The 24,611-nt window shown below is 53.4% G+C and overlaps 6 protein-coding genes across 6 annotated transcripts; 3 read left to right on the top strand and 3 right to left on the bottom strand.

Moving 5' to 3' along the window:
- Positions 1-2,218: 2,218 nt before the first annotated feature.
- EsH8_V_001112 (uncharacterized protein) lies at positions 2,219-8,421 on the top strand (the record flags this gene model as incomplete). The annotated part of the gene is made up of 8 exons (XM_083273628.1): positions 2,219-4,744; positions 4,818-5,162; positions 5,236-6,057; positions 6,118-6,148; positions 6,225-6,552; positions 6,633-6,876; positions 6,932-7,129; positions 7,225-8,421. The coding sequence occupies 8 exons, from the start codon at positions 2,219-2,221 to the stop codon at positions 8,419-8,421; spliced, it is 5,691 nt and encodes a 1,896-aa protein (XP_083126343.1).
- Positions 8,422-10,094: 1,673 nt separating this feature from the next.
- On the bottom strand, positions 10,095-12,341 carry EsH8_V_001111 (uncharacterized protein; the record flags this gene model as incomplete). Its single annotated transcript, XM_083273627.1, has 6 exons — positions 10,095-11,261; positions 11,326-11,562; positions 11,647-11,700; positions 11,774-11,927; positions 12,010-12,171; positions 12,247-12,341. 6 exons carry the CDS (start codon positions 12,339-12,341, stop codon positions 10,095-10,097), a joined length of 1,869 nt encoding a protein of 622 aa, XP_083126342.1.
- Positions 12,342-12,796: 455 nt separating this feature from the next.
- EsH8_V_001110 (uncharacterized protein) lies at positions 12,797-14,074 on the top strand (the record flags this gene model as incomplete). The annotated part of the gene is made up of 2 exons (XM_083273626.1): positions 12,797-12,802; positions 13,535-14,074. The coding sequence occupies 2 exons, from the start codon at positions 12,797-12,799 to the stop codon at positions 14,072-14,074; spliced, it is 546 nt and encodes a 181-aa protein (XP_083126341.1).
- Positions 14,075-15,533: 1,459 nt separating this feature from the next.
- EsH8_V_001109 (uncharacterized protein) lies at positions 15,534-16,091 on the top strand (the record flags this gene model as incomplete). Its single annotated transcript, XM_083273625.1, has 1 exon — positions 15,534-16,091. The coding sequence occupies one exon, from the start codon at positions 15,534-15,536 to the stop codon at positions 16,089-16,091; it is 558 nt and encodes a 185-aa protein (XP_083126340.1).
- A 1,428-nt stretch (positions 16,092-17,519) lies between these two features.
- On the bottom strand, positions 17,520-18,188 carry EsH8_V_001108 (uncharacterized protein; the record flags this gene model as incomplete). The annotated part of the gene is made up of 1 exon (XM_083273624.1): positions 17,520-18,188. One exon carries the CDS (start codon positions 18,186-18,188, stop codon positions 17,520-17,522), a length of 669 nt encoding a protein of 222 aa, XP_083126339.1.
- Positions 18,189-19,544: 1,356 nt separating this feature from the next.
- Positions 19,545-20,856, bottom strand: EsH8_V_001107 (uncharacterized protein; the record flags this gene model as incomplete). Its single annotated transcript, XM_083273623.1, has 4 exons — positions 19,545-19,893; positions 19,953-20,577; positions 20,648-20,797; positions 20,853-20,856. The coding sequence occupies 4 exons, from the start codon at positions 20,854-20,856 to the stop codon at positions 19,545-19,547; spliced, it is 1,128 nt and encodes a 375-aa protein (XP_083126338.1).
- Positions 20,857-24,611: the final 3,755 nt, after the last annotated feature.

Below are 24,611 nucleotides of genomic sequence, written 5' to 3'. Positions count from 1 at the left end.
CTTGTGCAACTAAAGCCTAATAACCCAAGATATGCGGTAGCATCTCGTATAATGTTTGATTCAGCCAAACCTGCAAGGGTCCGAAATTCAGTTATTGATGCTCTTCAAGTGGTTTTTACGGCGGAACATCTGACCACTCCGGCACCGAAATAAAAGTCTCAGTCAACTCGTTCTTAACAAATGGTCCACACAAGCCGGGGGTATCACATTCAGTCCGTAATGCCATTTGCTTGCTTCAACCTTTTCTGCACCTATAGTCGATTTTACCACCCATCTTTCTGGTGTCGCTCGATTTTCTCCTGGACACTCGAGTAACATACCGCAGCACCTGCAGCAGTAGGCAACTCACAAAACTTTCTGATAGAAAACCCTGCGTGTAGAAAAAACCACGCCGCACAATCCCATTTTCAGCTGAGTTATCCTCGTCGATGAGGACAATCTCATCCATCGCTGGGAGGTCCCGGTCTCTTTCCACCGGAGTTAGATGACCGAACAGGCATCCAAGGCGCTAGATACAGCCGCACTGGCGTAGACATTGACGACTTCTCGACACTAATTCGCCATGCATCATAAAACAGGTTCGCATTACTTCTTCCACAACAGCTCCATAGAGAAGGAAACCTGCAAAAGTGCCGCCATGCGCGTTGCTCAATTCGAGCAAAAAGCTGGCCACAACGGACAGCCGCTGTCAATACCATTCGCTATCTATCATGAGTCTTTCCTAATAGTGCTTCAGTAAGACGTAAAAGGCTTTGGGCTGCACCTTGGCTGCCCGATTATTTGGGATATATTTCCCCTTAGTCGTGCCACAGCCGTCAATCCCGTCATTCCGGATCATCACAGAGCCGTTTTAGTTTTCCAATCATCTCAAAAGCCGCCAACACTAGGCCAGGAGCAGCAAATGCCCCTTTGTCCATGGATGCTATTCAATATGATGACGTTGTTATTTGTCTACAAAGCGCGATTTTGTGGAATCAATCCTTATGTGTCTTACTAATGCTGGGAGGCTGCTATCTATTTAAAAGAAGAGGATTTGTTATCGTAGGCTAGTGCTAAATGTTTGCGGAACTCGTTCCTCCCCATACTTGTGCGTTTACCTTGGAGATTGTTATTGTCACGTGTCTTTCACCCAAAGAGATGGCTGCAACTGGATATTTGCAACCTATGGGGCTAAAGATTGCCCATTCACTTCTGGACGCTTTTGGATGAGCGTTAGGCGGGTGTACCTTTTGGACGGAATCTTGGCTTTAGTCTATCTAGGGCGTGACGGCCCGTTGCCGTTTACCGACCGTCCGGCGCTAAACTGGATCACCCGAGAGGTGGCTGGATATGTGGCTGGCTGAACTTTAAGGCTAGGTTTTAAGCCGGGAAAAAAATAGCTAATCCGTAATCTCTGGCTCTCTGGGGGTCTCAGATATCCCAGTTAACTACCTGTGGCGCTAAACCATGGAAACTTGCACATCTTGACCTCTAGCAAATTAGTTTAGTCTTAGTCTTTCTATTTAATTTCAGGCTAAGAGTGGGCACTGTCGATCACCAGCCGTTGTCTGGAAACGGGCGAGGGGTGAGGGGAAGGTGTCTCAGCCAGGGTCTCGGGAGGCTCCGGCGTTGCGAACGGCAGACACGACATGCTGGGACAGTTGGGGGTGGCAGTGGCTTGTTCTGTGATCCGTGCTTCCGTGAAACACATGTCAAGCAGCTACCGGTATAAGGGATGTGTCTTAAACTATCCCAGACGGATTACGATCATCGTCAGAAAACGTCTCACCGGTAACCTCTGAGCAGATTGACCGTAATCATGGGATGCCGCTTCTTACCTAGTCTGATACTGCTGGCGGCGGGGAAGCACATATGTTTTCAGTCTGCTACTGCGAATGGCGTCACTCTGTCTACGAACACAAGCGCCACTATCATGATCGAGATAGTCTTTTTCGTCGTCGTAAAGCCAGAGTAAGTAGGTGGGAGAGAACTAACCATCAATCCGCATGGTAGTTTGAACAGTTCCGAGTCGTGTAACGGAAACACGGGAATCAGAGGAACGCTACCAAGAGCAGACATGATTCCACGGTCATGTTCCACTTCACTATCTTATAGATCTCTCCAAGAGAAGCTCACATGTATTTAAATATCAGAAGCTGGCGCTGATTCAAAATGCAATTGTTTTCATCGCAACCATTCTACCACCATTTTCACACTCTTCTTAAATGAGTCAACCTCCATGGATAGAGTGAAAGAGTTTCTCACTGCCCTTCAGGGGCTCGACAGTTTTGACACTGGCCACTACTCTAAAAAACTGCAAAAGGCCTCCAAGTCGACCAACTGTCTGAAGTACTTCGACTACCAGGGCCCGGATGTCTCCCAGGAGGGCACCACCTTCGACGACCACGACTGCCAGGACCTTGTTAATATCCTTGCCGCCGCCAGTATTGCGAGATGTATCGCCAACGTCTCAGACGACTATGGCTTCCACAGCTCGGTGGACACAGCAAGAGCAACGGAGTTGTCTAAGAAGACGATCGCGAAGCTGCTCACGGCCATGTACGGGGACCACGTCAACAATCATCTACGTGCCAAAGGAATGCCCACTCTCCTGCAGCTGCGGGAGGAGAAGGGCTTCCTGGAAAACTACCACAAGATGCTCCTTGCGCCGCCCTTTGACCACAACGCCCTCAGCCGGAACGTCGGCCGCGACTACACCATCGCCCTGTTATTCTCCTACGAGTACCTTAAGCACGGCCCGGGTTTCAACATGACCGAGGTTCTCAGTGCTGAGAGTGAGGACATGAAGCACTGGGTGGCCGTTTTCCGTGGCTGGATAGAACAGTCGCAGAGCGAGGCCTTCCGTAAGGCCAACCCGGACTTCCGCATCGAAAATATACTCCGCAGCGTCGGTGGCGTGCTCGCTCTAGACGGGTACCCCGACAAGACCACCCGGGAGGTGGCGCAGCATCTTAAGGATCGCATCGTCGGCGATATTCTGAGGTGGGAAATCCAGGACGACATCAATCAGTACGAGATTCTGGGCCAGACCGTCTGGGCCTCGTGGGACTCGGCGACGACCGACTACCAGACCGCCGCCGTACAGGCGGTGAACAAGGTCAAAGAGACGAGCAAAGTCTGGCCAACCTACTCACGTGTGCCGCCGCCAACCCAGGTGACAAGCACCTTTGGCGAGTCCGTTGACCAGTACATGACTGCGTTCTGGGAAACGAAGCTCTTCAAGTGGCGCGCCGGCAACCGCATACGTAGCCAGTGGATCCGGCCGAACATGTTTGGTGGATGCTTCCGGCCGGGGACTCAGGTTATTGTCGCCTCCGGAACCAAGAACATCGAGGATCTCGCCGAAGGCGACCGCGTGCTGACCCGGGGCGGTGCTGAGCCACAGTGGGGCATATGCTCGGACGAGACGGTCCGGCAGGCGGTCACCGTCGGCGACGGTAACAAGGACGGGCAACGAGTCCTGCTCTATGGCTTCAACGGCGAGCACCCCTTCGCGTCGGCCAACCACGTCTTCCATACTACGACGGGCCTACGCGCGCTGGACCCAGATGGCGCGCGTAAGGAGAACCCGTGGCTCGAGGTAGGCCCTCTGCACGTCGGTCACCAACTTATCCGGACCGAGTCCGGCACGAGCTACGGCCCTGTAACCATCGAGTCGATCAACAGCGAGGAGGCCGACTGCAGCCACATCCACGGCGTCCACCTCCGTGAAGGCCTGCGCAGCTACCACGCCAACGGCTATCTCGTCCACCTCAACTACCCCGAGATCACAGCCAAGAGCATCTCGGACGCCCTGCGTGCCATCGAGCCGGCGGCGCAGATGAGTATGCTGGCGCGGTTCCGCGAGCTGCAGCCCCTGTTCGAGCGGTTCGGCGGGTCGACGCTCATGGACGCCCTTGAGGGGCAGCTACAGGATTCATACACGAGCAAGAACCCCCTAGCGCCGGTCAGCGTGCCCGCCAATAACGTCAAGCTTCAGCCGGATGTGAAGCATCTACGCCGCCAGTGGGCTCTGAACGATGATGGAGACGAGCCGACAGCCCACCCTGAGGCCATACTCCCGTCCGTCTCCGTCTTCGAGGGCGTGCTCACCGTGGACGGCGTCTACTGCAAGGTTGCGATGCTGAAGGAACGCACGCTCGCCTGGTCCCGCGAGGTACCCGGCAGCAGTGGCGGCGCGGACTGGGAGCATGGCGTCTTGCAGCTCGATGCCGCGCTTATGATCGCGCGGGGCAGCGTCTACTACAGCACCGACCTCGATTCGTTTGATGAGTCGCAGGCCCGGCGCGTCGTCGCGTACCCGACACAGAAGAGACTGCCGCCGGCCCTCGTGGCAGAAAATCTCGTCACAGACCCCCGTGCCCGGGTTCTCCTCGGTGGGAACTCAAGAACTACTGGTCCCATGGCACTATCCAAGGCGAGCACGTTCTCAACGTCAGAAGTCGACGCAGCGGTCGGGAGGCCCATCGCAATGCCCTACCAGGGCGACATGGGGGAACAGCCCTGGGCCCGGGAGATGGACACGAGGATGATTAACATGATGAGTATTAATATCAACATGAGCCCTGGGATCGCGATGGCATCATATCCCGCAGCAGCACCCCCTGCGACAGGTGAGGTCTGGGAGCATATGGATTCGTACACGCTGGAGTACGACAAGTCGGAGTGGTTGGACAAGGACCCGTCGGTCCGCGACTCGGCGCCGTATCTTGAGGTTACCACAGCCTTGCATACCGATAGCAAGGTGAGGATGCAATGCTGCCCACTTCTGACAAACGAGGGGTTGATGTGATATTGATACTGACACCGTTTGCAAGATCTTTGCATGCCGCATCCCGGTTATCGACCAGATCCGCGACGCAGCGTACGCCCATGCGCAGGCGGAGCACTCCTTTGCTAGCGTCGACGAGTTCTATACGTGCTTTCAATCGATCAACCCGATCTCGCACAACACCGTGTATGAGTTCCGCTGCACCCGGCCCCAGCTCATTGCGCAGCTGGCCGATGGCTGGGACTCGGCACGACCCAACTACGAGAACCTCACCTTCAACAACCTCGGCCTGACAGGCGTTACTTTGCCATTCGTCTTCTCCGTCATGAAGATTGAGCTGGGTCCCGACGCGCTGGACGCCACCGGAATCGTCCGGCGATTTGATGCCAAGGTTAGAGCGGCCACCCTGTGACTCTGTGACACTGTTTCTTGAACAAGACAAATGGATGCTAATTTGATGGAAGATGCTCGGCGAGGAGGGTAAGAGGCACCGAGTCCTCGGCGAGTATACCGACACGCCGACGACTGCCGTGCGGTCCATTCTCGCCAGCAGCACTGTAGGGAGCTTTGACGGCGCTTCGGTCGCTGAGATGACAACCGCGCATACCGAGATCTCTCACAAGCTGTATATGGTCGCGATGACGGCCGCGGTGGCGCCGGTGCCGCAGGACGAGCGGGTCGGCGCCAAAGAGCTGAGCGAGATGCAGCTGCCCTCGGAGTTGCACGATCAGTCACAGAGGCTCATTTATCGCGTGATGCTGTACCACATGTCGGACGACGACCGCACAAAGTTCGTCGGCGTCTCGAAGCCCCTGGTTGGCGACGACGGCGGCGACACAGTCCCGGCAGAGCTGGGGCCCAACCTCGAGGCCGGGCTGCGGACGTGGGTGAAGGAGAAGTACACCATGGCGTGGCTTACGCAGCGCGTCTCTGCCATCGCGGATACGAGCAAGGAAGCCTTCCGCAAGCAGCTCAGCTCTAGTCAGCGCAGGCGATTGCGGTACTGGTGGGAAGGAAAGGGCCCGGACTGCATGAGCAAGGACGACTACTATAACCGCCTCAACGAGAAGGCCGCCCAGTTCACCCTCACCCGGCTACTGCCCCGGCTGCGAGACTACAAACAGGACCCGTCCATGGGTACGACGAGCGCCTCGGCCAAATCAATAAAGGTCGCGACCACAGGGCTCAACGGTGGGAAACGATGGGCAGCCGCCCTCTACAACATGTACGGCATCGGGCCGGCGCTCACAAACATGGCGAACACCCTAGGGACTATGTCGAGCTCGGTCTGTATCCCACCTCCAAACCTTGTCTCATTGAAGCTTTGCTTGGCTAACATGTCGTAGGGAACTAATCTATTGCAAAAGATTGGGAACAGTAAGTCGGCGTTTTCTCTCCTCTGCCCCTCCCCCTTCGCGTACACGTTTGGCAAAACTGACAATTCCGCTGCCAGTCATGCAGGCCCTGGACCCGATCGCAATCGCCGTCAAGGACGCGGGATGGACCGATGCTAACAGGCCACTGTGCATGAGGCTCACAGAGAACGTCAGGAAGAAGCGGGTTCAGATGGGCTTGACCATGCCGTACGTGGGCTTGTCAAACGATCCTGTCATCCAGGACGAGTACCAATTTCTGTATGACAGCATGAAAGATCTGTGGGTGAACCTGATGGAAGGCAAAAAGGGTTTCGGCGACGAGATCACGAAGTCAGTGCAGGAAGACATGAAGAAGTTGATGGAGGAGATCGCCGTTGACAAGTCCTGGGAGGCGGCGAAGAAAGCGTAAGCACACGCCACTCCATCCCCCTTGATCTCCCTCTGGCGGCCGGCCGTCGACTAACCAAAATTCTCTCCGTGCTCAGTGAGGCGGCTCTGGACATCCTCCAAGAGACGCTAAAGTCCGGCGCGGTATTCGCCCGAGCCAACAGGGACTTCTCAGTCGGCACTAAGATCGGCGAAGCGTGGTCCGGTTTCAGGGGCAAAGGTGCCGTCGCCGCCGTTGCCACTGCTGACCACTCGATGACGGCGGCCTTGAAGAAAGTTAAGGACGAAGCGAAGGCCACGAAAATCAAGGCCTATGCCTACTCGAGCATGGTAATTGTCACGGTAAGTACAGCGGTGTCTGTCTGTCAACGGGTCCAGGGCTGACGCGCGAGTGAAGCTCGGCCTGTACATTGTGTCCGCCATTTCCGCGTTTAAAGGATGGAAGAGTCTCAGCTCCGCCGACAGGGCTAAGCTCGTCCTCGGGGCCGTTCAGCAGGCCATGTACACGCTCAAGTCGGGCGGCGATGCGTTCAAAGTGATCCTTGACGCCAAGGCCGGCAGGCAGCGCTTCCTCGCAGCCGCAGCGGCAGAAGCGGTAAGTCACCACTACTAGCTACCCCGGTGTTTTCACCTCCTCGACCAAGGGCTTCATTTGAAGGAAACTTCCTCATCGTGCTGACACCGTGCCAGGCGACAACGACGGACATGAAGATAGCCGAGGAGGAGATGGCGGACTTCTTCGGCGAGGAGAACCTCATCGACCCCGAGCTGCGGCTCAACGAGAAAGCCAACTCGGTGGGTAAGAGTGAGTTCCTGGAGTTCGAGGCGCGTGAAACCCAGATTGAACTAGACCGGTACAAGGAGCGGGCGGCCGTCGAGACAATTGAGCAGGAGGAGCAGCTCGCTCCGCAGTCGGAAGAAGGGGGGGCAGAGGAAATCGGTACGGGGCCTGGGGACGGGTCCCTGAAGTACAACTGGAAGGCCAACCTGTTCCGGTCGGCCATGGTGATCATCGGCGCCGCCATCGTCGTCGCCACGTGTTTCGCGCTGTACCAGAACTGGGGCAGGCTGGACTGGACCGACCGCATCATGAACATCGCCAACATCGCCGTGCAGGCCCTCAGCGTCGTCGTCGAGGGCATCGCCCTGGCCGCTGACTTCGGCGTGACCATCGCCACCTCCGTAATGACTGTCTGCGCCTGGGCCGGGCCGATCCTGGCTATAGTCGGGCTCGTCCTTATGATCGTCGCCATGATCATCATGGCCGTGAAGCCACGCCCGCTCACCGACACGGAGAAGTGGATGGCTGACAAGGGGTTCGTTTTTGTCGACACGAAGCTCTCGGATCCCCCTGAGACCAAGCTCACATGGGAACTCTCCACCGACAAGTTCGCCGCCAAAAGCGCGTCGCAGCGGCTCGAAATTACTGGAAAGAACGCCAGCTCGGAGCCCGTCAGCATCATCTTAGTATCCACGAGCATCACAACAGGGACGTCCAAGTCGAGCTTGTTCGCCGATGACGCCTTCCAGGAATCGTCCGAGACGGGGGCAGCGACAGGCAGGTTCTCGCTCGAGGCGTCGTCTGACGCGGTCAAGAAGATGCTCAAATTCGGGCACGTCGCCGGCGACCCCAGTTATGGCGACGCAACCAGTTTGGACAAGGAGTCAGACAAACAGACGCCATACACGCTTTCCATCCGAGGGACTAGCGTGGATGACCAGGGCAAGGAGCAGCCGGTGATAATCATAAAGCCGGGTGAGTGGCTGCGTATCGTGCTGCAGGGGAAGACGGGGGACAAGTATGCCAACGACTTCTACCTGGAGGTCAAGGAGGCCTGGGGGGACGGGGACTCGGTCACGTCGGCGCACTACGTCAACCGCAACTGATGACCAGATTATTGTGTATTTCATGTCAGTCATTCCATAGCTAGCCGCTCAATTTTGAGGATAATTCCCATAACGCAGCCGCACAATATGGCGCATCCAACAAAACCTTGGAATACGTGGCTAAACCTACCTACAATAAACTAGATTGGAATAGCTTCGCCCAATATCGATCGGGCTTCGCAAAGGGGAAAGTCAAAAAGAGTCAAAAACATACAACACCAGGTATTCGCTGGTCGTCACCGACCCAACTACTAATCCGGCCCTCATTGGCTTATCTATGGGAGAGCGGACGGGATCCCGAGTTTTCCAATGGGTATGGTCGTATGTGGTAGACTCTACTGGTTAAGATGTTCAAAACCCTTGCTGGCTCCCATTGTCCGGTGGTATCGGAAACTCTCGCCGGCCCCACATCACAGAGGCCGGAGATGAGGTTGAGGAAGTCAGAACAAGACTGCGGGAAAGAAACAAAGCTCGATTCATTACGAACTGTCGAAGACGGCAACTAGAATAGCTACGGCGGGGAGACTTTTAGGTGCTGGCGGCTGCGAGACTTGTTCGCGAGCAGTTAGGTTGGGCTGGCTTCTTATTCGATCTCCCGACCCATATCTTAGTTAATAAGACAAGCCATTTATTTCACACTATCTTGCCGCGTATACCAGTAAAGTCGGGTATGCGACACGAGTAGTGAACGCAATGATACTCTTGTTCAGTAGCCATGCCATGAAACGAGATTTGCTTCGCCTCTTCAGCCCTCTCGCCGAGGCAGCTCCATCCACTAGTCTCGCCCGTCCCCTATTCGCCCGACTAGATTGAGTTAACCAAAAAGTGATAGATATTAATGGACGGTGATGTGCTCGGCTTTCGCAAAGAAAGATACAAGTCTAAAAACAGCTAACTAGGTACCGACTAGACCAGAGAAGTGAAGTCAGTGGCCTTCCATTATGCCTCTCGCTGGTGACTGCTAATCGCCTAAACTATTACCTACTTTCTTGAGTCTGTTTGAAAATACAGCAGCTCCTCTCTTATTCCAGCTGATCTTTGAAGGTGTCAGTTCGCCCTGTTCTTGGCTTACAAAACTGCTGGCCTCACCACCCTCTGAACCATTCCAAGGATATATCATTGTGTTGTTCTTCTGCATCAACCTGTCGATCTCTTGTATCAACCTCTGTTCGCGTGTGTCCGCGACATTCTTGGTCTCCTCTCACATTACCGACTCCCGGTGTCTCTCCTGGGCAGCCTCGTTTCTCACATTTTCCACATCGGCTTTCGCCGCGTTGCATTCTTCTCGCAACCAAGCGAGCTCCGACCGGGAAGTATTGAACTCTTGCAGGTATCTACCGCGCTCCCCCTCCCTCGACCGCTCTGAAGCCCGTGATAGACACTTCATAGTTTTCTTGCATTCGATCCATCTTCTCTCGATAGGTTTTCCCCTCCCACCGCATGCCGTCCATCTACTTTCGGTAGCTCTTCGATGGTTAGGGGGCGGAACGCCAAAGCCAGGGCTCCCAATAGGTTTTTCAGCGCGTGAGGATCAGTTTGATCATGCTCAAAGATCTGCTATTACAGACTTGTCAGCAAAGCTTGGGGTCTTCTCAAGCCGGTTGGGCTGCGCAAACAATTACAAACAAGTAGTAACTTACCGTAAGCCAGCAGGCACGCTTAAGATTGCGTAATCAACGGCATTGGCGGGACTTAGGATCTCGCTGATGGAGTCCATGCTTCTCCCATCTGTATTGGATGTCGATCCGGTGTTTTTCGGCCGCCCTGGCCTGGTCTTGTGGATAACTCTTCTCCTGTCGCAGCTTTCCGACTTGTGTGATGACATACTTCTTGAGTGAGTTGCTAATTTTTTCCTTGTATTCGTCGACAGAAAGATTGACGACTTTGGAACCGCCGGCAGTGATCAGCTTTCCGAAGCGATCATGATCGTCCCCTTGTACGCTGGTGAACAGCCACCGACGAGCTCCGTGATGAGGAGCTCCATCCCCATCCGAGGGCTGCATTGCGTTGGCAGTTTCCATGAGATGGTTATTCAACTGGTTTAGGAGCAGGTCGGATTGCTGACCACGGACCAGGAGATGGACGTTGTTGATAATGATGTACATGTCCCCAAATGCGTCATCGTTGAGGATGTTTTCGAGGCAGCTCCACAGATTACGTATGGTCATTGTGGCATTCGTCTTGTCAGCCGAGACACTTCTGCTGCTGGCCTGTAATTTCAGTCGGCCCTGGCCCGTCGTAAAAAGGGGTTTGGCGTAGTCGGCCACGACGGGGTTTTGGTTGATGAGCTGAAGAAGCAGAGCCTTCAGTAGCTCGACAGGCGAGGAGCCGGCTGGGGTCGTGTCGCACAGGAAGAATGCGAGGAGTGGGATACGTCCTGACTTGCTTGTCTTCCAGTCGTTGTTGCGGCGTATGTTAGCGATGGCGGACAAGGCGATGGTCGTCTTCCCGACACCAGGCTTCCCGGTCAGCCAGAGGCATGACCGCCCACCCGCGGAGAGCGTTTCCCACTCCTTATAAGCCTCCTCTTGCAGAAACCAGGAGTCCTTGTCTAGCTTTCCGAGAATCGTTTCTTGCTTGTAGCTCACTCCGGATTCGAGAAGCCTCCTCAGTGCGTCGACGGCCTGGGGAGACATGCTGGTTTGGTGTGACGCAGCCTGTCTGCTCTTGGCTCGCTTCGGGGCGTCATTGACGAACTTTTTCAATTCACGGAGAACAATTTGGTAGCTTTTGTGGGTGGGACCTTTAAACTTGACCAGGTTGCTGTGGTCAGCATGAAGCTCAATGGCGTCAGCTGGATTAGGCAGGATACTCGTGGCAGATTCCCGAGTAACGAGTTTCTGTGAGTCGGTCAGCTCACCACATTATCCCGCAGTTACTGGATTCGCTTTTTTTAAGACTGACTTGTTGCCCGGCTGTTCTATTGAACATGTAGTTTGCAAGTTTCGCAGGGATGCCAAAGGTGCCAAGTAGGTACTCAAAGTCAATGTCCACTGTCTCATAGACACAGTGCAAGTCAATGCTAGGGGTAATGCGGGCTGCCAGCTGCTTGAAGTCTCCACAGAGCTTCTTTAGATACGCGTTCTTGGGCAGTGGCTCCATCAGTGTCAGCAGTCCAGGGTAGGATTTCACGCCAAACAACTTGAATACTCGGCTCATCAATAGCCCATGATACGTCATGTCAGTCCCGCTGAATGGGACCCCAAAAAAGAAGCAAGCCGTAACGCAGTGGAGCAGGTCTGGGTAGATATCTCGTCGCCTGTCCAGCTCGTTCAGCGCCTGTGATTCAAAGTCAGAAGACGTTCTCCAAATGGTGATACGCTCATGAGGGGATGGGACCATGAATTCTCACCTGCGTGATGACCAGCCCTCCAATGCTATGACCGATGAAGATGATGGGCCTGATCTGTCCGTGGGCGCTCTGCTCGGCGACCACGGCCGGAGTCAGTGGATACTCGAGCAGAAACTCTTCAGAATACAACAGGTCGACGAACCTCTCGTTCAGCCTTGAGCCCATTGCAAAGCTCTGTGACGATATTGTCGAAATTACATTCGATCTTCAAATCGCCACGCCAAGCCGAAGCATACGCGTAACAGAGAATCCGGGCATCGGGGAACGTGGCTTGCAGTCCATTTGCGTCCTTTATCCAGTTGAAGGTATCTTCTTGGGAGGACTTGCTCGTCCCTGCGGTCTTTCTATACGCCCAGCTTTCTATTGGGTTCGTCTCAAGGCCAGGAACAACGACGATGCTGAAGGCAGGTTGTAAAGTTAGATGGCCTTGCCACGTTGGACTTCCGCTCTCACGTCGAGCCAGATTCACTTACTCAACGATGGGGGGTTCTGGGCCTGATGGCTCGAATATGGTCAACAGCCCGAGCTTGACGTTCTCAAGCGTTCTTTTCTCCCGTGACGGGGCCATGGTGCGAGTCAAATAACGCAAGATGGATGGGTGTGGGAAGGACAACGAACCGAGGAGGCTCGGGAAGTAGGACTTGATGGAACAAGCGTTTCATGACTTCCATTCCGCTTGGCAGCTGGATCCGACCGAGCCGGTCAATTATATATGCCATGGCAAGCCTGGGATGCACTCATAGTTGAGCTGATCATGGGCGCGCGCCCTCAAAATCAGGCTGTGGGCTGCGTTGCTAAGATTAGCATGATGGAACCATTTCACGTTATGTTTTGGGGTCCATGGTATTGGCCCAGCCACTCTACGAGCGCATACAGACCTCAGCCAATCCATAACCAGGTGTGGAAGCAAGGTGGCTTGCTCGGGCGGGTGGTCAGAAATTTTAAGTCTTGTGGAACGCAGTATTTGGTGTAGTGCTGTGGAGGCGGAAGCAAAGTCCCCAAACGGCTGCCAACCAAGGGCCAATGAAAGTGAGACAGGCCTGACAAACCCTACACAGTACCACCCTACCTTATGTGAAGCGTTGCGAGGCTGCGCAGTTCTTGTGTTGACACATGAGTGTCTTGGAGGGTTTTGATTAGCGCCAGCCTGATTTATTTCAATTGACGGTTGCCGCCCATCCAAAACTGCATCCATCTTGTCTCCAGCAACGTTGTATTCAATTGGCTACAGCTTAACATCAGTGAAGCCCTCGTCCAGAGTAGAGCCAATAAGTGCATCCGATGTGTTGGCCAAGAACTAGCAAGGGCTTAGGGTAAAGCAGATACTCTCTAAGTTGCGCTACTGCCTGAGCTGAGTAGGGAGATAGAAATAGCTCTCGCGAAGCGCCGGCTCAAATAGGGGCTTTCTTCGGTATGTAGATTGGGAACTGACCCGATCTGTGGAGCCACCCTGCCCCTCTGATTACTCCCGTTCAATGAACAAAGCTCGGAGGGAAGGCTTCTCCGGGTGAAGCTCGAGAATCAGGTGATCCTTATATCAAGCTTAGATCTGCTTGCTACTACCTCGTCACATTCACATTTTTAACACTCCATCCCCAACCTATAATTCCCCTCTGGAATGCCCCCCCCCCCCCCCCCCCCCCCCCCCGTGGAAACAGATGACCGCTACTCCAAGCCCTTTTTCAACTGACTTCTCCTCCTCCTTCTACTACCCTGCTCACACCCGACAAGGATTTGTGCCCTTGCAAGCGACTCGACCAGTATAGAGCTATTGCCTGGGGCCTTCTCTTTTCCTACGCCTGGCTCGTTTCGAGCTGGAGCGACTTCCAGATCGCCGTGGAGAACCATCTCCTTCCAGAAGGTCTCAAATGGCAGGACTGGCCCACCATTGTCGCACTGCTGCTGGGCGACACGCACCTCTACCAGTCAATCGACCGCCGCTTCCAGTACGGTGAGCTCCGTCTCAGCAGGTTGAACAAGATCTACTTTTACGGGAAAACCCCCGGGAAGGGGTACATAACGCGGTGGAACCAGTACGGCTCCTTCTTCCGGGACAACCTTGGCTTCCTAGCGAGCACCATCGCCTACATCGCCATCGTTCTGACGGCGATGCAGGTCAGCCTTGCAACGAAGCTTCAGGGCAGCGCGGCTTTCCAGTCAGCGTCCTACGGCTTCACCATCTTCGCCATACTGGGTCCTCTCGTTGCCCTCGGTCTCATCATGTTCGCCTTCCTGTACCTGTTCGCAAGCAACTGGGTGGCCACGAGAAAGTACTTGAACAAGAGAAGGGGTCAGTTTTGAAGACACCAAGCAGGAAGTGGTGTCGTCCGCGCAGCCAACGGCGGGTCAGCCGTGTTGCCGAGTAAGGGTGAAGTAGGAGTGATGCTGTCAAATAGGAGGGCGTAGCACATACGAAGGGCCCTTGGTGATTAGGTACGAGTTGGGAGCCTTGATACAACTTGCGTAAATGGGTGTGCTGTTCTCGTCGAATTGAAGAAACTTGTCTGTCGATAAGGTTTTACAACCAATCAAAATCTCAACAACCAAATACCAGACTGTAACCCAACAAACTATACCCGAGCAAATTGATTGGCCAACCGGATCAAAGGAGGAATTCTTCCCTGCACAAATAAATGACTGCAAGCCCCTCCCCTCCCCCTTCGTTCCCGGGCCCTGTGCACTCTCCTTTATCGTGCCTTATCCCACTTCCACCCCTCCTTTCCCGCCTCCACAGACTTGATCGATGAAGATAACTGGCCAACAGCCCCCACCTCCAGGCCTCCAGCCAAGACCTCGGTTCGCCCCGACGGGAGCCCTCTTTAGAGTCGCCAGGTGAGGGGGTCGGTTTCCCTCGGTCTCCGAAGTGGATGTTTGCAGGCCAAGACGGCAATCAGCAGAAACTCCTGGCAATTCTGGGTAAAAGGTCGCGACTTTTGAGTGTGACCCAGCCAATGACCGCCGAGCTAATTCGGACGCCGGTGACACTGAAGCCACTTATTTGGGTCGCCAGATCCGGCCCCAGCCGGGTTTCTATTATTGGACCCGTCCTGGGGCGTGTCATCTCTCAATCATCCCCCACTCTGCAGCCCCCTTCTGCAACAACGAGAATGATCACTAATCAAGGTAATTGACTGTAGCAGTCGAGGTTCAAAGAATTTAGATAATGCTGTTACCCGATATCGCAGCAGGGGAATAGACAGTTTCTGACGCACAAAAGGTCTTCATCCAACCCCTTTCCGACCGGTTGTTCACCTCCGATGCCTGCATAGATGCATATTTACACAAGACCCAGTGCGAGAACGACAGGACATGTTCATTCCGTTGGCCTGTGCGAAAATTTCTCTTGATGTTCGGGTGCTTGCAGACAAACATCATCACAGTGAAACCTCGCTTCCACAGCCTTCACCGGTCTGCGCAGGGCACTACGACTCGATAGGGAGGGGAGGTATGATGTAGCGCCCGGTCTAACAGAAGCTGAGCCTGTTTTATAACGGCAGTTGTCCCTCCCATGGTTGTTTTTTCTTTGCACCCGAGCCCCTCCGAGCCAACATTACTCCTACATGTTTCTCTAGCCTTCAATTGCTCGAACGGCCTCGGGTCTGAAATATTGCAACTTCATCTAGCCATGGCTATTCCCACAAAGCGTCCTCAAAACTTGCCAGCCAGCACAGCCAGCATAGACGACACCCAAAACGAAGCCCACAAGCAACATGACGAATCAATCCTTCATCGGCTGCGCCGGCCCGCCCACTCGCCCCGGATGAGTCCAAGACCTGCGGTAGTCGACCCCACCGGCGACATGGTCAATCCAAAGCCTGGTTTCTCGGACCCGCATCACCTGCCCGACAAGTACACCCAACGGGGATCCGGACAGCATACCGTGTCCGAGTCCGAACTGCTCCATCCCAACGTCTCCACCAGCGTTCACGACCCGCACGCACCATCCGAACTTCCCCACAACGGAAACGAGCCCCCTCATCCGCAGCCGACCCCGACCGACCAGCAGCAGCGCGTCGTGGCAGTAGACGTCCAGCTAGCGGCCCTGCAGACGATGATCGACCGGCAGACTTTGCTTCTCGAGCAGGACCAGCAGGGCGTCCAGCGCCCAGAGCGGCTGGGCCTCGCAAGCCTCTGCTTCATAATCTGCCTCGGTAGAGTGTGCAGCCGCACCTCGCTCCTGCTTCGCGTCATATCTGCCCATGTTCCGGGAGGCAGCACCGCCGAGATCGAGGAGCTCATACGGGAGATCGAGGGCAGTGTGGAGGACCTGCAGCGACTCAGCGTCTACTACTTTGAGGCCATTGAAGTCAGGTCTTGATCAGCTGCAATCTGCCAACGAGGATGGGGGGAGCCGAGCCAAACAGTTTCGAAATTTGCATATTTTGTCATTTTTGGTCTTCTTTGTCACCTCGCCACACAGACTTTTTAGAGTATATGGCGAGTTGTTTTGGGGACTGCGTTCTGGGCTGGTCCAAGAGAGGCCATGCCCTGGTCTGTAAAGTAGCATTTCATCCGAGGGACTAAGCTTAGAATGTGCGAAACTGACAGAATCCAATCATTCTACAGCCCGTAGGTCACCGAAACTCCCTTGCCCCTCATTCATTCAATACCTCAATTGCTAGTTGCTCATTCACCCAAGCCAACCCAGCTCATAACGCAGAGCACGCCGAATGCGCTTGCGGCAAAGCAAGTTGGTCCATGCAGCCAAAACTTCCCTGGCACTACCAATCCTGAAAATCAGACGCCAGCAGCCGGATCGCGTGGCAGGCCGGCTTGGGATTCCCACTTGTGCCAGTTGCCGACTGGGAAAGCTCAGTATGGGAAAACTCCATCTGTCCCCCCATGCGCCTCACCGTACATCGTCATGAGGTAGCTTTAACTTTATGGGTTTCTCGGGCCATTTTGTGAGCTTTCATCTTTTTGTTTTGAATTTCTTTGAACCTTGGTAAATCCAGCACACAAAATAGACCAATCGCACCCGCACGACCGCGCTGGATGATGGGGATGACTAATCCCGTCCTCGCCTCTGACCAATCGAGACAATCGCCCCATATCGTCGTGTGGCTTGGTGTAAGTTGATTGGCCAATGAGAAGGCCTAACCAAAGATACTTTTTTGTTTTGCAAGGCTCAATGATATCTTCGCCGCTTGCTGAAGATTATCCTACGCTGCAGCGTGGGATGGAGCGGAAAACACGGCAATGGTGGACCATCTGAACGGACAGACGTCGCGTGTCTCCTAGTGAACGGGGCACCCGACGTCAGGTGGGATGAGGGCCACCAAACAGAAATTTGGAAACTACGAATAGGGGATGATATGCCGCTGCAAGCACCTCAAGAGGATGCTAGTAGTTCTTTGTTGGTTCAGCGAACAAAGGATTTCTTTTCCTGGATTTAGGACGGTGAGATGGGCGCGTCCTCATTCGAACAGCGCCAGTGTCAGAAATTGCCACAAAAAAGACGGTGCTGCTAGGAAACAAAGGTGTCATGGTTGGATGATGCCTGGGACTGAGAAGAAGTGGAAGGAGGTTGTCGTAGTGATGAAGGCTTGCTGTACGTGGAAGACGTGGAAGGCAGCGTAATCGCAACAATGGCATCGTAATTCATGTTGGACCGGCACCTAAAACTTGGTGCGACATAAGTACATACAGCTTCCCCCGCTCATCGTCGTCTTCTCATAAGGTCATTTCCGAGCGTATTTTGAAAGCATCCCGTCATAGGTACTGGAAAAGCCAAAATCCAAACAGCTCAAGCCTCCAAACCCGCCTTCTCCGCCTCGAGAGCATCCACTGACGCTGCGAGGTCTTCCAACACCATCTGTTCAGTGTCCCGCTCGTCTTTCAGCGCCTGGACATCGCTCTCCAGCTCCACAATCTCCCGCTCCGTTGTCTTCTTCTGCTCCTCTACCGCGGCCTGTTTTTTCTCCAGTGCCGCAATGGTGTCCTTAGATACATTGTAGAAGTTCTGCAGTCCGTCGTAGATCGTTGTGTCGGTGCGGATGTAAACAGGGCCGCTCTTCCGTCGCGCCTCGCCATTCACGGAGGAGGGAGACGATGCAAAACCTCCAGTGCAGTTGTAATCGGGGCGAAGGACATGCTGGAATCGCTCTTCGACCTCTTGGATACTGGACACAAAACTCTTCAGCTCTTTCAGTTGTGTCCGCGTGTGGGCTTGACTTGGCATCTCTGTAAGTTGCCGTCGCAGGTCTAAGAGATTTCGCTCTTTGAGAGAGAGGTTGTGTTGATGACGCTTGACGCAGGCGCGCTGGATGTCGAGATCGATTTTGGCCGCCTCAAGGTCTTGGGTGACGTCGTCGAGCCGCTCCTTGCGTCGGTTTCTGTACTTTTCGGCAGGCCTCGAGGGGCGATCCATACTGGCCGTTCTCTTTCGCGGTATGGTGGGGTGGCATGGGCGCATGGTATGGCCGTTTGCTTCGGTGTTTTCGCGCAAGGGCTTTCTGGCAGGCAAAAGGAGAGCTGGGAGGGTTGGGAGATGGGGACTCGTGATGAGAGAAGGCGTATCGCCTCGTGGGGAACTTTCGGGTGGCACAGAGCCTTCAGGTGTGTCCCTCGTCTCGAAAAACTAGTACAGGACGAAACCAAAAGTCAGCCCCCGCTTTGCAAGTGAGTAGGAAGAAGGCGAGAGGGGGGGGTGTGCAGTTGATAAAAAGTTTCACCTTGTTCTTGAGGACATTTTTGACGTCGATGTCAGTCAGAAAGTCCAATCGTTTTCCCCGTTTGTTCGGGTTGCTAAGACGTAAGGCGACTTCCTCGCCGAGCCAGTTCTGTGCGTCGGCGAGCGAGGCCTTGCGGCACAGCGACCAAAGGCTCTTACGTAGGTGTTCGCTGTAATGCGGGGGAGAACGGTCGTGGCCGAGGAGATCATCAAGCTTGTCAATGGACCAGGTCTCCAATATTCTCTTTGTGAGGTTGTCAGAGATGGTTGCTGGCGACTCTATTATCGAATCTTGAGAGGCAGGGGCGCCGTCAATCCGGATATTAGCGGCAGCCATGGAATGGCAATTCATGGCACTTGTGGCAAGCAGCATGATCGATGGCGGAGAGGTGCGATGTTCAATTCTGAGGTGCAAAGAAGAACAAGTCCGAGAAGAGCTCGGGATTCTTTGGTAAGAGCTGAGGTGGGACAACCTCTCGGGGGGAAAGACCAAGCGGTCCGTCTCCATTGGCTGGCTGCCCGGCCTGTTTGTCCACCCTACCTGCCCATTCTACCTGCCCGAACGCCTGAGGATTTGTTTGGCCGACCTGCTTACCTCAGCTGCCCGACCTGCCCGACCTGCTGGCAGCACTTGTAGACATGGCCACGAGCACGCGGTACTTTGATCTTGGTGTTTCCACTGCGTCTTCAGTGACAAGAACAGCAGCGACAACGTAGAATTGGAAATATGGATCGACCACCAAGGAACTTATTCACTTCCCATTCAGTCAGCATGGAGTGGCGTGCCCGTACTTTGCTAGGACAACGAGATGTAAATGTAGGTGAGGGACGAGCAGCCTGATCCAACACAAATGTGGCAGTGACAGCGGCAGTGACAGTGTGAATTGATCTTGAGACCGCGCCATCAAAGCCAGTCTAAAAGATGCGATGCCAACTTTGGTGAGTACAGTAGGACGAGCTTTTCCAACAAGAGATTCTGATACAATTTCAGCGCTGATAGAATAGAAAAGGCTGGTTGCTATTGGTCAGACTACTTGCACAACGGAATGCACGGAAGCGGACTAGTGAATCCTTCGTTTCATACATCAGCGACTATTGTCAACGCCTAGTCTTCGCATGCTGCAGAACCCAGTTATCGCCATCCCTCTGCAGTCCACCGACGATACCAAAAGGCCTAAGATGTGGCAGCCCAGACTCTGCCTCACGCATTCCTCGGGAACAATCGCCGAGCAATGCATCCTTCTCGGCTGGGTCCACAGCCAGAAGGGCAGGTAAGGGAGATCCCTTCACAATCTCGATATCAAGGCGGGCCGTTTCAATGATGATTATGACGAGGGTCAAGATGGAAAGACCGACTTGGGCCGCCAGCAGTGTCAACCAAGGCCATCGGATTGACACATACCGCTCTTCCTGCAATGCACTGCCACTCACGTTTGTGGTCAAGAGGCTGGATCATGTCAGTCAAGTCAAGTAATCAAAACAATACTCAGACAGGACTATCCTTACGCGTTCGTGAGACCACTGGCAATATTCTCAGTGAGGTTTCGCAGGGTTGCAAATTGTACGTCGTCTAGCTTCTGGGACTCGTTCGCGCTATTGATGCCAATGCTGGCTCTTGTGAGTGCCGTGCCGAAGATCTGGGTTCCGTTTTGGTAGTCGTATCCTCCGTAATTCGTGTAGGTACCTGACAATGTTGAATCAAGAATCGAGGCGATCATCCCGGGACCGTGCCCGTCCGCGACGAATTTCTTGTCGGGGCTATCTGGCGATGTCAAGTAGGTTCCGTTGGTCGTCATGTTGTAGTTTTCCACAAACACCTCCCCGACCGATGGAATTGTGTATGATGCTGCTCGTTCCGTGACGAGAATGTTTTCCTGGACATTGACATTGTACGTGTTGACGCACCAGTGGAGCATGATTTCGGTGGCGCGTAAGCGGGGCCCGTGCAGAACGAAGAAGTTGAAGATCTTGGCCGCCATAACATCGGTATCATTAAAGGACAAGCTTGGACCAGTGGAAATATTCAAATTTGAATAGCCATATGTTCTCTGAAGAGTTAAACCATTGGGAAGTGTCGAGTTGGTGCCCTGCATGAGCGGGTCTCCATCAGATGTAAGCAGATCGGTTACGTCTAAATCAAGAGGTCAGTCCACGCCGGTCATCGTGCTACAGAAGTTCAGTTGGGTCTTCATCCAACTCACTCTTCATGTCTACACAGACAGCAAGTGACGTGAACGACGTCCATGTGCAATTGCTCGTCCGGCAGGTGGCTTGGTGATAGGGCACGGCCTCTTCTGGTGGAGTGTAGAGACTGCGCGGGATGATCTGGTTTACCGGGAACATGATATCTCCTGCGCGTGCGTATTAGTTTAATAACGTCCAACGTATGGCCCATCTGATACGTACTCATCGCATTTGTGTTGGCAGTTGCCCAATAGTACCCATCGTTTTTCAGTGTAAGAGCACTATCGTTTCCGGGTAATTGAATATTGCGGGTTGGGTACGTGACAACAGACTGCGTGAGGGTCGATGTTGCGATTCCTGAGACGAGAATTATAGCCGAAAGAACCCCCACAAGTCTAATTCACGGTTAGCCATGAGCAGTGCAGAGCCAATTGACTATATCATCTGACACATTGACCTACCTTCCTCTGGTCGCGAATAATAGCTTCAAGCTACCCCATGGTCCGCGGCTTGCCTCGTCAAAGATTTTGAAATCTTTGAGAGGCCTCGGTGATTTGTACCAATTCCACTTATACTGCGACAGACTTTGCACCACTGGTACAACAAACGACGTGCGACAAAAAGTAGAAATGAACGCGACGACGGTGTTGAGAGTGAGACCGAGCGGCCAATTCGGGAGCGGCTTGTTGTCGTAATAATGCAGCACTGTGACGAGCACAACGATGCACGCGATGCCAGTTATGCACCAGAATATCTCAGGCAGCCACGCTTGAAGCAAGTACCATCTTCGTCGCCGCGACCCTCGCATGCCCCTGCTTTTCGTCTTGCCGTCGCTGAGAGTGTTGACTAGCTCGTATTCTGTTCCGTCACTCACAGAAGTTGATTTCGACTAGAGGTCTCTGCGGACTTCAGCGATCTGTGGTTTATCGGAGGTATGCTTGGAGTCAGGCTTGTGATTCCAGTCACGTATTTCGGTGTGGGCAGTTGAGAGAAGCAGTGCTTCGTCGTAAGCAAGTGGTGGAACGTATGAGGGCACTGGTTTACGCCGGGCTTTTCGCTCGTCGCCGCCCTGTTCTCCGTGATTCATCATGACGGTGTTCTGCTGTTGTTTTGTTGGCTGGAAGCAAGCAGGCAGCGGTCGCGCGGTAGTTTCATTCAAGCCTACCGATTGCAAGGTCCATTTCCAGACTTGAACTCGGGCACATGGGCCGGGTTTTCTTTTTATCTTGGACAGCTAGTTTGTCAATTAAAATGGCTTTTTTTGATCCCGCACTTATAAAATAAGAACTATGCTAGGCTGAGGTAGATTGACCAAGCCACGTTTGATCCTTCGTGCTGCAAAACATCGTTTTCATGGCTGCCTATGTTTTACCAGAGACATAGTTCGGCCCTAGTGCCCGCTAACAGCGGGAAATGAATGCCAATGACCCAGAATTGCTTCTTTACAATCCTATGAGCCAAAACGTGAGAACTAGCTCGATAAGCGCGAAAATGATTGGACTTCTATGCTAAAGCATAGGGGATTAGCGCAGTATGTAAGGCAGCAGTAAGTCACGTGCTGGAGTACGGAGGAGCGATCTCGTTCCCCCGGCGCGCACGGGCATTGTCCGAGCCCGGACCCCGGCCGCTGCTGTGGCTCGCTCGGGGCCGCGCCTGACAACATGAAGTAATTACCAGGAGCGTGATTCTTCGTCAGTAGCACTAGAACCAACAGACCTCAAGGCCGGCAAGATTTCACTCTCTCCGCCAATTTTATATTTCTGATCGTCTACCCGGACTTGCAAGTGTCATTGAGGTTATCAACGACGACTGTCTTATGTCCCATTGAATATGGTTGACGCTCCGTTGATTGATCAAATCAAGACCGTTAACCGCAATGAACACTGCACATACAAGATATTATGAGCAAAGCTTTCGCTGCTAAGGCTTGGACCAAGGGGACCAAGGGAAGCGAGGACCTGCAGGCTCAAACTTGTAATTCTCTGTGAGGTGATCACGAAACAACACGGCATGGCAGTTATTGAAAATAACCTAAATTCCGCCAAGGGCATACTCTATGGAACTAGATCCTCTGTCCCCCTTTGATACTCCATGAACTTATCCATTTCAAGCTCTTTCATCGCCCGTTCCCGTTTGATAGCCTCAGCTTTGTCATCAGACGTCCACCCGACAGGATGACCATATTCAGCTAGTACATAGGCACCCGTTCTCGCCATTAGATAGACTGGCCAATTCTTCCCATAAAAGCCACTTATGTGTAACTTCTCAAGTCCCTGGATACGAGCTAGCGCACGCACAAAGGACACATCATCACCCAAACCTCTCTGCTTCTTCGACGTCTCATGTAGCCAATAAAGATCGCATAATGCGTCCCAATTAAGCTTAAGTTCTTTAAGACCAGCGGCTTCTCTGGACAAGGCGTAGAGCAGTTTCAACCACGGCCAAACGTCGGCCGCCCATGGTACGTGCATGTCCAACGACCTTAGCAACTTCGTATTCGTGGGGCCAATCTGTGCCATAAATCGAGTCATGTCTTCCGGTGCATTGAACCTGAACACGTTCCTCGAATAAAGGACTGAAATTGCTTCGCGGTAGACCTGCCCACACGTGCGCAGTATTGCTGGTTCCATTGTTCGATATCGTGGATCCTTCACCATGTGTAGTGTAACCAGTCTTTGCCATGTGTTTTCAACCACATACGTTGGGTGCTGACGATCGGATCGGCTGACGAGGAGAATGTCGTATATTTGAAGTCGAATTTCGGCTGGCAAGGCTAGAAGCGCGGAAATTGGTTGGAGCCCATCGGTTGAAGGTGCTGGAAGTGTTGGTAGGGCATCTTGGCGGGACGGTGTAGATCTGTTCCTCTCCGAAGATGATTGTTGTGTATCGGAGAGATCAATACCGGAGTATGCTTTCGCAATGTTTTGTCTTCTGAAAGGCGTGGTCGCCTTGATGATTGCTAGTTGCATTGTTTTAGCCGCTGGAGCAGTTTCGAAGCAGAAGAATATTCGGCCGGAAATCTGGAGCATTGGGTGGTCGAAAGAGGTTGGCGGGGTCGTACCACTTATATCAGAAGAGCGGGGTCGTGCGGCTGACCTGAGGAGGTTGGGGGAGTATCGATGCAGGTCAGCTGCATCTTGGCAACCAGCAGGGGACAGTCGGGAGTATTATAAATTTGTTACTATTCGCTTATGATGGGGAGGAAAGCGGCGGATTCCGTGATAACAAATACCCTTTTAGCGAGAGCTGAGCTGTTGGCGCAGGCTTGCATGCATCAATGGTCGTCACCACTGCTCAGCCTGGTCAAGTCATCCACCGATAGGCGTCGTGAAATACACATCACTAATATCGTTGATGAATGGGCAATGCAATGGTATTCAATTGGTCGTGATGTCTAAGCTAGGTTCGCAGTGCTGGGATTCCAACCGCGTCGTCGTACGTGGTCAGAGTCCACCAGCCGAGTATTAACCGAGTATCAGCTTAATCCCTAAACGCCTATCTCCGATCACCCCTGATTGCCTTGCTGCGTACGGTCATACCAAAGTGCTGTTGCAACATTCGTAGTTATTGCTTTTGTAATCAGAAAATTACACAGAATTTACGCTGGCTTATTACTCTAATATAAGATGGCACGGCATGTGCTTGGGGTGTCTTGGAATTACACTACACCTGGGTGACAATGTAGCATCTACAACAGATTTTGTCGTGGCAACAGGGAAAACAGAATCAAAAGAAAGCTAACTTGTAATGACGGCATACATTATAAGCCGTACGGAATACCTGAATAGCTAGCAAAACCATGTTATCAGTGATGGGCCCAGCTGTCTTCAGCCTACGGACTCCCATCAAAATCAGAGTATTTTACCCGGGTGCCTTTCCTCATTCCACAATTCAGAATTGTTGAACCCGGTGTCCTAAAACTGCAGCAACTTTCCAAGCATGTAGAATAGTTCATTGGCCGTTTATCACCGCCCTCCTGCC

Source organism: Colletotrichum jinshuiense, chromosome 5, assembly GCF_051148585.1.
Source record: "Colletotrichum jinshuiense chromosome 5, complete sequence".
Lineage (NCBI taxonomy): Eukaryota > Fungi > Ascomycota > Sordariomycetes > Glomerellales > Glomerellaceae > Colletotrichum > Colletotrichum jinshuiense.
This window is presented reverse-complemented; position numbering and strand designations above follow the sequence as displayed.